General features: G+C 37.6%; 1 protein-coding gene across 1 annotated transcript in view; it reads left to right on the top strand.

Annotated features, from left to right (window-relative positions):
* LOC113042893 (voltage-dependent T-type calcium channel subunit alpha-1I-like) overlaps positions 1-13107 on the top strand; it is an 89340-nt gene that overhangs the window by 63610 nt on the left and 12623 nt on the right. The window contains exons 24-30 of the mRNA XM_026201899.1: positions 548-699; positions 1116-1225; positions 2194-2327; positions 3550-3620; positions 7427-7505; positions 7724-7845; positions 10075-10449. Coding sequence (XP_026057684.1) covers positions 548-699; positions 1116-1225; positions 2194-2327; positions 3550-3620; positions 7427-7505; positions 7724-7845; positions 10075-10449 — 1043 coding nt within the window. The remainder of the gene's footprint in view (positions 1-547; positions 700-1115; positions 1226-2193; positions 2328-3549; positions 3621-7426; positions 7506-7723; positions 7846-10074; positions 10450-13107) is intronic.

Genomic DNA, 13107 nt, shown 5'->3' with positions numbered 1-13107 from the left:
GCTGTGAGGAGAATTAAATCCATAAGGGAGAGAAGGAAGGAGGAGGACGGATGGAGCGCAGTGACTGTAAATGAAAAGAGATGATTTGATTTGCACATGATATGCTGAACAGCCAGTTTAATTCTCCAGACATCTCGTAATAACATTAGCCAGATGGAGAGACCGCACATACATCTTTTCACTTCAGAAAACAAATCTAGTTTATGGACCAGAGAGTGGCCTTTTCATCACAAATATAAACTCTAGATAAGTTTGATGGTAAAGTATTCTCCAGTCCCAATCTAATGTGCAGAGATCATTTGAAGTAATCCAGTAGTGGGCTGATTTTCAGAAAAGTGTAAACACTGAGGCTCTCTTTTTTGCTTCAGCGTCACAGCATGGCATCACTGACTGAACCAATGGCTTGATTTTGGGGGTGGGACTATGTGTTTGACCGGCCAGTTGCAGTAGTGTTATTGAAACCTGTGTCATGAATTCACACACTTCAGCTTTATATATTCGTTGTCATAAGGTGCTCATTCTAAACTGATCCATTCGTTTCTTTCAGAGGCCCAGAAGTTGCCTTACTATGCCAGTTACAGTCATGTGCGTTTGATGATCCACACCTTGTGCACAAGTCACTACCTGGACATCTTCATCACCTTCATCATCTGTGTAAACGTTGTGACTATGTCACTGGAGCACTACAGCCAGCCTCATGTAAGATAAAACGCTGACTTCATTCTCTAAATCAGGGTTTCTCAAACCAAGGTTCAAACTGTCTATGATAAATCAGCTTGACTTCTGTTTTACGTTTTTAAAAATGTTACTATGTAAACTGAAATGTTGTAGTTTCCATCTAATCTAGTAATTTCTTCAGTCCCACACACACACACACACATATATATATATATATATATATATATATAACGCATGCAACTTGTCTTCATACTGTATATTAAGCATTACCTGAACATTCATAGGATACTTGATATTGTAATATTACTAATGTAAAACTGACTGGTTTGGTTGACTTTATGAACCCGAGGCGAAAGTCTTTTAATCATTCACACCTCTCTTGTTCTCTTCCTGTTTCTCTGGCTTCCTCTCTGTCTGTATGTTTCCTTCCCCTCCAGTCTCTGGAGATCACACTCAAGTACTGTAATTATTTCTTCACCAGCACCTTTGTGCTAGAGGCTGTCCTAAAGCTCACCGCGTTTGGTGTCCGACGTTTCTTCAAAGACAGGTATTCAGTTCATTCCCCTTCTCACCTTTCATCTACTCACATTTCCTCTCCACCGATCTCTAATTGATTTACTGAATTCATTAGATATCGATTCCACCTGACCGAATCCTCTTAGTTTGAAGTCATTTTTGTTATAGGCAAAATGTTGCATCTGCTGTTGCATTCATGGCACAGGCAGAAATGAAATTAGCACTGCGAGATGTAAATACAACAAAGCGCACCAGACCACAGTGAAGAGCGAGAGCGAACGTGGATATTTGTCTCAAGGGTTTAATGAAATCTCTCTCCTGTGTTTGTTTCCCTAATTGAACTCTTACTTATCATTAGGCTGACTACAAGAGCGGCTCCTCTTACTTGTCATAAACTAATACTGGCATGTATCAAGCTGCATTGAGCAAGCACATGTGTTGCTTTATTAGAATATAAGGTATTGACCCATTTAAAAGAGCACAAAAAAAAATCGGCTTTGACTGCAGTGCACTTTGTTTTTTTTATTCACACATTTTCATGTCTGACACCAGAAAGCTTTCAACAAGCCATTATTTATTGTCATAGCTCTCTGTGCCTTTTAACTAGGTCACAATTACGAGCTGGATGGCAGAGGTGTGTGCACAGACAGGTGTGCTGTGGCTGGTTCCAGCACCGCAGATGTGGGCGACTGTTATTTGTGCTGTAGTGTAAAAACGAGCCATCCCTCGTCCTGCATTAGTGAATGAGGTCACCTATGCTGGAGTAGGTCCTTAATTCTCCTTAATTGGGTGTTATTAAGTGGTCCCCCGCAACAATTCAGGTCCCAAGCCGCCTGTTTGACCAGACCAAGTTTCAAATGTTCATTTGTTTTAAGCCACCTCTCTGGAGGAGTAAATGACCAGATTGGAATGAAACTAGATGGGAAGGTTGGATTCAGAGTGCATGAAAGTTGAATTTTTGCATAACTGAGCAAATCTGTCCCTTGTGGATGTGTGCAGGTGGAACCAGCTGGATTTGGCTATAGTGCTGCTGTCGGTCATGGGCATCACATTGGAGGAGATCGAGATCAGTGCAGCTCTGCCCATCAACCCCACCATCATACGTATAATGAGGGTCCTACGTATCGCACGTGGTTAGTTACACAAGCACAGTCCCTCACCACTGGCACTGATCATAGTTGCTGCGCGATGAATGCCCCTAAATACACAATTAAACTGTCAGAGCCTTTAAAATATGTAATTATATCATCTTTCCTGAGACTCCAGTAAACTACCTGAGGGTATTTTTTGACTCTGCATTACCTTACCAGGTTGTGAGGGTCAACAATCCAGAAACTGACTTTTTGATTAGCAAAGCCAACCAGTTTGATTAGCAAAGCCATATATATATGGCTTATTCATGTGCTTATTGTCACACCACAGCCATTACTTTCCTGACTTTTATCTTTTTTTTATTTATTTTTAGTCCTTTATCACTGTTATTGAGTGGCAAGTGGCAAGGGAACAGTAAATGATGGGGAGTGAGAAATGGAATGAGCCTAGGAAATGTTGCGAGCCAGATTTGAACTTTACCCCGCATATGATCACCACAGCTAGATGTGTTATCATATCTACCAATCCCTTTTTTTGAGCTCAGATCTTAGTAAATGACAAAAATCTATTTTGTCTGCAGTGTACTCCAGGTTAGATCAAACCTCTATATTTCCTGCATTTCTCAGTGTGCTTTTTAATCTTTTAGTCAACCAGACAACCTGAAACACAAATGACCTGCGTTCATATACGGAAAATTGTTATGAAAAGTTGTTTTAATACTCATCTCCAGCACCAAATTCTGTTTGTCTCTCCAAATCTCTCATTTTCTCCTCCCCATTTGCCTTTAACACCAGATCAGTGGCTCATGTGTTGATAAGCCCCTAACAGCCAATGAGTCTTATGTTTGCCCCAATACCCAACATGAGCCTTAGAGATATTGGCTGCATCATACCAAAATGGTATTTTGCACCGGTCAGTGATTGATCTCTATGTCTAGAGTTTAATCTGGTATTTAATCCTGCTGTTGTCCACAGCCATCACTGAGTCAGTGTGCCATCACTCTACATCTGTACGGCGAGAGGGTGGCAGAGTGAGGGTTTAATTTTAGCCCTGACCTTTTCCTTCTCTCCTCATTAGCTGTTTAGGCTGGAATTACACCAAGGTGGTGGGGGGGGGGTGGGGGGTGGATTCCTTGTCTGTTTTCAGCCTCTTTGTTTTCTTCTTCTGGAATGATCAGCACCTCGTAGATATGAACACAAACAGTACTGTCTTGTTGAACTCTGTGTAACTCTCTCTCTCTCTCTTTCTCACTCTCTCTGATAGTGCTAAAGCTGTTGAAGATGGCCACGGGAATGAGAGCGCTGCTGGATACAGTAGTTCAAGCCCTTCCACAGGTGATAATACCACTACAAACCCCATGATGAAGCATTGCATTGTCACCCCACCCCCTTTTAGTCATATTTTGGCTTGAGAAGTGGAAGTCATCCAAGCAGTGTCGACAACGAGAACAGACTGCTCATTGGCCCATGAAATTTGGTGATTCATAGAACCACAAACTCACTCAGTACAGATAATTACCCCAAAGCAAGAATAAAGTACCTGCTTTTGCACACACACACACACCCACATTCACCTTGTTCATTGCTTTTTCAACTAGGACACATTAATAATAAACTTTATTTTATATCACACCTTTAAAGGTAGCTTTAAAGCACAGAATAAAATCTAATAAAAAAAGACATCTAAAAAAGCATTGAGTCAAATAAAAGCTCTACTAAAGTTGGAACTGTGTACCAAGATCCATAATTTTGATCGCCCATATACGTTTGAGGAATAGTTATAGGACACAAGTTTTAAGAAAGATGACAGGTAATGTAAAAAAGAAGGCAGTTCACACACACACACACACACACACACACACACACACACTGCATAAAACAATCCAAAACTCTTTCATATTCAGACATGCAGAGCGTTGTTGCTATCTGAGTGGTCACAGAGAGGACAGAACTGCTGGCTAGACACCTGCGGGGTGGAATAAAGCGTCACTCCTCTGTGCATATTGATCCCTTGTTCATTATTGCTGGGCCCAGTGTCTTATCCTCATGGCATCTGTGAGGTAATTAACACTGCAGCTGATTAAAGAGCCACTCAGGCACTCAGTTCTACCACACACAGTTCTTATTTAGTACATCCTTCCACAAATTCCTGTGCATTTCCTTTACAATCCTCTTAGAGATACTGCTCATTCCCTATAGGCTTCAGCTTTTATAATTTAGCCTATCATTTAACATTCTTGTGGTCCTTGTATAGATTTAGCTTTGCTTAAAGATATTTTACAAAACTGCACAGTTTTTAATATAAATAAGACAGTATTTTTACAGAGATAGGTTTAAGTGATTTATCTTAAAAAGGATCACCTGTATTTATTGTATTAGTCTCAAATGTTTTAAATGTTTTTTTGTTAATTGGTTGATTTTTGTTATTTGCTTAATTCTCGACATGAAGATAGCCTTGCCACATATATGGTGTTAAAAAAACGATAGAAAAATAAATAAATCGATTACATTTTGCAGTAGATTTACCTTAAGGCAGAGATGTCCACTAATGTTCAAAAGTAGTTTTTTGTAGATTTGTTATTTTACTTATTTCTTTTTTAAAGAGATCTCTAATGCTCACCAAGACTGCGTTTATTTGCTTGAAAACACAGTAAAACAGTAACATGGGTAATATGATTATAATTATAATATAAATAAATATTCAGCAGCCATTACTTAAGTCTTTAGTGTCACATGGTCCTTCAGAAATGAATTCAATATGCTGATTTGGTGCTCAAGAAACATTTATAATATAATATAATTTTTGTTGTTGTTGTTGTTGTTTGTATTCTTTAAATATAAATAGAAAAGTAAAACAGTGTTTATTTGAAAGTATTTAACTAAAGCCTCTACTGTCACTTTTGATCAATTCATGCATCCCTGTTGAAGAAAAGTATTTATAATGAAAATAATAGAATAAAACTGTTTTTTTTTTATAACATGCTGTAGTACCATAGTATTCTTTAGAGGGCCTTGGATGACCTATGGTACATTAATATAGTAATAACCAATAATCATAAATCAAATAGTGTTTCACATCTGAGACCGTCACTGTGCCATGGTACTTTGTAAGATGCCTAACCATTCTTTTTTGCGTCATAATCTTGTGAAAACTTCCTAGACTGCATTTTGACCATCATAAGCTGAGCAAAAAGAATGAAGCAATTTTGCAGCTTGCATACGCACATCCTGGTTCTGTTAAGATATAATGTACCCCTAACATCTTTGGGCCAAAATGTCTTTGTCGTTTTGTATCTTTGGTTTGTAGGTTTGATAAGCCATTGCTTAGCATTAAATGGTAATAAAGCTCAGCGGTTGTTTTATCAAACCTGGTGGCATGCCACATAAAACGACACGACCAACTGCATCATGTAACTATACAATTACATTAATGCGATCTAAGCTGATTTACATGTTTATAGCTCTCTCAAACTGTTTTCTTAATTACCAGCACTTTAGACTAGCTGTTAGCTCCTGTGCCATAGTCTTTGTCGCCTTGTTTTGAGATGCCTATGCTGTAGTGGACACACCCTGAATTCCCAAATTTATGTTCTTTACAGGCTAGTGTGTTAGCGTTAGCCTGGTGTGCCTTGCAAGCGTGCATGCTCCTCATGCTTTGGCCACATTAAGACATAGGTCATTTCCTTAAGAGGGTTCATTCTGTTCCCAGAGCTGCACCTCTGACAGGACCACTCGTTCCATCCATCATTTATGAGCCTTTTGTTAAATCACAGATTTGTTCTGCTTCAGTTTGCCTCAGGGGAACAGGTTCAGCAGTCGCTTAGATTGCGTCTACAGAGATCCTGAGATTACAGGGGCAGAGACATTAAAATGACAATAAAATGAGACTTTGTATTTAATGCAAATGTAATAAAAACTTTGGAAGTTACTAATTATAACACTTTCATTGTACAGAACGAGAGCAAAGAATATTTGCATTATCAAAGAACACTATCACTGACTCTAGTCTACTTATCTAGATTATAATCCCTGAAGCGGTTTACACTGTAAAATTAATATCTCACATTCATATGTACATCTGCACTTTTCAAGGTGTATTCACACCACTTCGTAATTCCTGTAATTACGAGATTCTCACTTGGAAAAAGCATTCATGTCATCATAGAACTCGTGACAGAACTGGGAGTTTTCTGAAAGCCACAACTTGTACCACCTGACCATCTCAGATTCATTAGGTGCTATGTTTAGGTATTGACAGTGCAAGGGTGTGAAAAGCTCCAAGTAGAACATCATGTGTTGTCATCTCGAAATCACAGTGATTACGACATGTGGTATAAATGTTGCAATAGTCAGCCAGCACGCACTGAACAGAACACTGTTGTTTCTATGATTTGCCATTGCATTCATAGACTCAACAGAATTGTGTGTAATTGGTTATAATGAGCAGCGATGTAAAACTCGTTTGTCTATGGTTCAGCGACAGCCAAAGTGTAAATTGCCGCACTGAGCATGCGAATTACACAGATGTTAGCACATTAAATATATTAAAAAAATATAATTTGGCTATTTTTTTATTTATTTATTTTTTGTCTTTTGGAAGCTGCATTTGAAATCCACATGCCTCAAATATCTGAGGGGGCATGATTGAAATCGCATTATGGGAAGACCGTGGTCTAGTGCCCCGGGTATGTGCCTGGTAGGACCATGTGTTAGCCATCCTTGATATATACATGAGTAGCAACATTTCTTAAAATAATGAGAGAATATATTTTGAAATATTATTATTTTTTTACACCTTTAGAAAATATTTTGTTCTGGTTTTAAGCATAAATAAAACACAATTTAGTAAGGTTTAAACATAAAAAATAGGGAAAATGTATTTTTTATTTTTATTTTGCACTGAATACAGGACAGCCCCATTTACAGATTTAAGATTAAAGAGATTTAGTCCAAAACTACAAAATTTAGGGCACTAGCTTTAGCTCAATCCAGTTTGTGGTGCTGCTATTGCCTTTTAATTGTTATTTGCTTTGGATAAAAGAATCTGCTAAATAATTCAGTATCACAGCATGCTTGCCTGTATTTTGTGTCAAGGATTGAGTGCGTGTGTGCTGGTTTCAGTCTTGATTGGTGTCTTTCAGGTGGGGAACCTTGGCCTCCTCTTCATGCTGCTGTTCTTTATTTATGCTGCACTGGGGGTGGAATTGTTTGGAGAGCTGGGTAAACACATACTACTCATCTTTTACTCCTTTTGATTCTTATTTTCATTCCAAGCCCTTTCTCTCTCTACCTCACTGGTTTTCTGTCTGTTCACTTCTTCTAAATTCAAAGCTGAATTTAGCATGACTGCATAGGTAACATTGAGACAAAACGTTTACATTCACAAAACATGGTTTTCAACAATACTAATTCTCGATGCCTCTCTCTGTTCCCTGCAGTGTGCAACGAGGACTACCCATGTGAGGGCATGAGTCGGCACGCCACCTTTGAGAACTTCGGCATGGCGTTCCTCACCCTCTTCCAGGTCTCTACCGGTGACAACTGGAATGGCATAATGAAGGTACAGCAGAACTTGTATTTATTTAGTTATGCTCACCAAAGCTGCATTTATATGATTTAAAAAAAAACATTCATATTGTGAATTATAATTACAATTTAAAATAAATGTTTTCTATTTTAATATATTTTAAAATGTAATTTATTCCTGTGATTGCAAAGCTGAATTTTCAGCATCATTACTCCAGTCTTCAGTGTCACATGATCCTTCAGAAATCATTCTAATAGTCAGATTTTCTGATCAAGAAACATTTATTATTAATATTAATGTTGTGCTGCTTAATATTTTTGTTGAAACCGTGGTACATATTTTTTCTGAATTGTTTGAGGAATTGAAAATTCAAAAGAGCAGCATTTATTTGAAATAAACAAAAGATGTATTTCCTGTCACTTTTAATCAATTTAATGAATTGTTGCTTAATGAAAGTATACATTTATTTTTATTAATAACTATAGAATTATAACTGACCCTTTGTAACTTTTTAACACTATTTTAGGTACACAGATGACCTGAGATGTAAAATACTTAGCTCATGAATATCAATTATTCGGTGTATTCAGTGGGTAATTTTTGACCATCATAGGCATTCTTCCTGCCCGATTCAAGAACTCAAATGAGATGACATATTTAATTTGATATCTTCATCCCTACATCTGCCTCTGTTGTTGCTGGGATTATGTAGATTAGTTTACAAATGCATGGATCAGCAGTTCAAAACCAAATATGATTTAGATTTGAGAGATCATAAAAAGACCATAAAAAAGAGCCATAATTGCATTAGGCTTATAATATACCAACATCAGTAAAACATTTCTTTGCATTTTGTTTTATTATTCCACCATAAAACTAAAAAAATAAATAAATAAAAAAATAATAATAATAATAATAATAATAAAGAATGAATAAACAAAAAGACAAGAGAACATTGCTGTTGTCACTCTCTGGGACTGAATAGAACTGAAGCGACTGCTCAGCAAAATGTAAAAGAATAAAATATTTTGATGCTGGATCTGCATTCATTATAGCACACAAAACAAAACCGAATGAATTGAAAACAACTCCTTCTGTATTAGATATAATGCTGGCACTTCAGGAACATTCACAAGCAATACGCTTATGATTTCTAATGGTTCACCGCAGTAGCCAGGATAGGTTGCCATGAACAGTTCTTAGAGGTACCACCTTGTAAACCTACGATGTTACAGTCTCCTCTCAGCATCTTTCTGCAATCTTCTTTATCCCTCCTTTTGCTTTATATGGTTTTTCATCATATCGTCTTTCAGTATTGTTTCTCTCATCCTCCCTGTGTCTTTCTTATCTCTAATACACTTGTCTTTGAGCAATGACTTCTTCTCGGCCTGTGTAAAGACAACCTGTCACGTTTCATCTCTTCTCCAACCTGGCGTTTGTATCACAGATATATGATGGAGGAGCTACCAGCTCAGCATATTCAGTAGTAGTAAACATTTTGGTGAGATATCGATGCATAAATCCCCACACACAGCAGAGAGTTCGATGGAAGGTGACAGGCTCACCCCATTAGGTGCGCGCACAGTAGGTTTTATGGATAACGGAGGCTTGCAGTGGTTTCCTGGCAGCTAAAGCACAATAATCAGAGCTGTAAATGACAACCTGAGTTCTTAGATACCTGCAGCATGTTTTTTGAACAAGTACATTTTGAGTTTGACATTTCAGACAAAATTTAAAAGTTTCAGAATTACTGGAAGCTAAATTTGTAAATTCATTTATTACTTATTACAGTGTAGCTAATGTAGTGTAATGTCAGTAGCACTTCATTTACAGTCCTATTCCTCATGTACATACTATGTACGTATTATAGTAATTACAATAACTATGTAATAACTAGGTACTAACCCTGAACCTACCCCTAAACCTAACCCTACCCCATGTAGTTACCTTGTATTACCAGAACTTTCTTAGATAAATACACTGTAAGTACACTATAAGTACATGTTAGTACACGTACTGCAAAATAAAGTGCAACCGTAATGTCTCATAATAAGGAACCAAGTTTTCACCACATGACCAAATTACAATACATATATATATATATATATATATATATATATATATATATATATGTTTCTAAAAGAAGTGTGATCAAGTATTGTAATTCTGTATACCTGATTAGTCCAGTCAACTGAATTGGCCATAACTAACTGTTGTAGAAGTTCAAATATCTTTATTGTAACTCTCTCTTTACTCCTGTAGGACACTCTTCGAGAATGCCCACAGGGCGAATACACCTGTAATCCCAGCCTACAATTCATCTCTCCAATGTACTTTGTGAGCTTTGTGCTCACGGCCCAGTTTGTTCTCATCAATGTGGTCGTGGCAGTGCTGATGAAACACCTAGACGACTCCAACAAAGAAGCCCAGGAGGAGGCAGAGATGGATGCAGAGATTGAACTGGAGCTGGCCCAGGGAACGCTCTGCTGCATCGGAGGAGGTGTGTCTGGTGCAGAGAGGAGCAGTGGGGGGCTTCAGGGGGCTGGACCCAGCTCTGCTGTTCTACCTCACTCCCAGAACACACACCCAGGTGCCAACGAGCTCAACAGCACCAGGAATCTCTACTCACCAGCCCAGGTGCAACACACAAACATACAGTGATGGCAGGGAATGGATGGATGGACTGATTAACAGATGATTGAAGGAGGAATGCATTCATGAATATTATGATTTGGTTAGATTGTTGGATAAATAAATAAGAGATTGGGTTATTGAGCAATGGATTGATGAATTAATGATTTGTTAGAAAGAAAGAAAGAAAGAAAGAAAGAAAGAAAGGATAGATCATCACTGTGATGATAAATGGATGACTAATGGATGATGGATGCATTGTAGATATGTACTGATAGATTGTAGACTGAGGAATTTAGTGATTTGACTGATGGGTCCACATTAATGATGGATATTGTAGATGTGATTGATGATTGGAGTGATAATGGGATAGGTAGATTGACTAATTTGGTTGGATGTATACATGCATGAAAAGTTGTCATAAGGAGTGATTTAAGTAGATTAGATAAATAAGCAGATTTATTGTATATACAGTGTCACAATATTGTTATATTTATACTGGAAATTAAACCCCAAAATTTAAGTTCACATTGTCAATAGGTCTAAATTTTATTTATATACATTTAATATATAATAATAAAATTTTATATTAAAAAAATATCTTTGACATGCAAAAATGCATTTTCACTTTTCCCATTTGTACGGTGGCCGAGAGAGCCCAACGCGCTGCAATTTAAGAAAACACACGCAAATTGAAAAAACACCAGCAAATTAAAAAAAAAAACATCTTCATCAGTTTGACAACACAAGTGCTGCAAATCCTTCACAACACATGCATATAGCGAAACGCGCTGCAAATCCTTCACAACACATGCATATAGCGAAACGCGCTGCAAATCCTTCACAACACATGCATATTAAGAAACGCTGCAAATCATCATAACACGTGCATATAATGAAATGCGCTGCAAAATCATCACAACACATGCATATAACGAAATGCGCTGCAAATAACACTGACCACAATGAAAAGGTTTTAAGGAGACCCCAAAAAGTGTCGACCTGGCTGGGGTTTGCTTATCGTGCAGTGGCTACTAGTAAGTGGAGTTGTTGGTGAACTGAAAGGTGAGGGATTTTTTTTGTTGTTGTTTTTTTTACACCCTTATTGCATGATTCCTTTATCTTTTGGATATTATTAGCCTAAATAAGCTGAATAATTACATGATTAAATGTAAAACATTAAGATAGCTAACTTTATTATCCTCAGCTAAATATAATTTCAAGGTTAATGATAATAAATTTGCAATGCTTCATTAATTGTTTCTTAATGTGCATGTGCTGTGAGGATTTACAGCGCGTTCTGTTAATGCATGTGTTGTGAGGATTTGCAGCGTTTCTTAATTTGCATGTGTTGCGAAGGATTTGCACCGCGTTTCGTTATATGTATGTGTTGTGAGGATTTGCAGCACATTTCGTTTAATGCAGGTGTTGTGATGATTTGCAGCGCGTTTCGTTATATGCATGTGTTGTGATGATTTGCAATGCGTTACGTTATATGCATGTTGTGATGATTTGCAGCGCCATTTCGTTATATGCATGTGTTGTGATGATTTGCAGTGCGTTTCGTTATATGCATGTGTCGTGATGATTTGCAGCGCGTTTCGTTATATGCATGTGTCGTGATGATTTGCAGTGCGTTACGTTATATGCATGTGTTGTGATGATTTGCAGTGCGTTACGTTATATGCATGTGTTGTGATGATTTGCAGTGCGTTACGTTATATGCATGTGTTGTGATGATTTGCAGTGCGTTACGTTATATGCATGTGTTGTCATGATTTGCAGCGCGTTTCGTTATATGCATGTGTTGTGATGATTTGCAGCGCGTTTCGTTATATGCATGTTGTGATGATTTGCAGCGCCATTTCGTTATATGAAGGTGTTGTGATGATTTGCAGCACGTTTCGTTATATGCATGTTGTGATGATTTGCAGCGCGTTCAAACTGATGAAGATGTTTTCTTCATTTGCTGGTGTATTTTCAATTTGCATGTGTTTTCTTAAGTTGCAGCGTGTTGAGCTCTCTCGGCCACCGTACATTTGCATTTCTCAATTGCAGTCAACTCTATATGATGGACTCTTTCTATATATATACAGTCAAATAACTAACATTTTACAGTATTTATGGTACTTTAGATTAATGGAGTGATACTGCTCAACCACAGACACATCTACCATATTCTCCTTTATTGCAGAATCTCTAGCAATTGTCACATTTCTACCATCATGTAGATACAATCATATATAAGGGTACTATATGTATACCTATTCCTATATTTACCTAGCCCTATATAGATGGATGAATGGATTGATGATTTTTGAATGTTCTGTATGAGTGTGCGTAGTGTCCGTAGTGTTTTGTAGCAATCATTTGTCTTCACACATGGAAAATGTTAGTGTCCTTTGCTTGTGAAGTTAGAGTATGATTTGGGTCTGCAAAAAAGGTCAAAAGCGGCATAATGAGGGGGAAGGAGAAGCCACAGAATTAGACGTTTTCATTATAGAGCCTCAGGACGCGCCTCAGTTTGGGTCCTGTCACCATGGCAACACATTGTGTCAGTCTGCAATGCTCTCTTAGACGTGTAAACACCAAACTACCATTAATCACCTTTTGTAATTAAGTTCAGGATCAAATGATTAACTGTTGAACCAAATCCAGCGGGAA

The sequence above is a fragment of the Carassius auratus genome, chromosome 3 (assembly GCF_003368295.1).
Source record: "Carassius auratus strain Wakin chromosome 3, ASM336829v1, whole genome shotgun sequence".
NCBI classification, from domain to species: Eukaryota; Metazoa; Chordata; class Actinopteri; order Cypriniformes; family Cyprinidae; genus Carassius; species Carassius auratus.
Note: the sequence above shows the minus strand (reverse complement) of the source record. Positions and strands in the feature narration are given on the sequence as shown.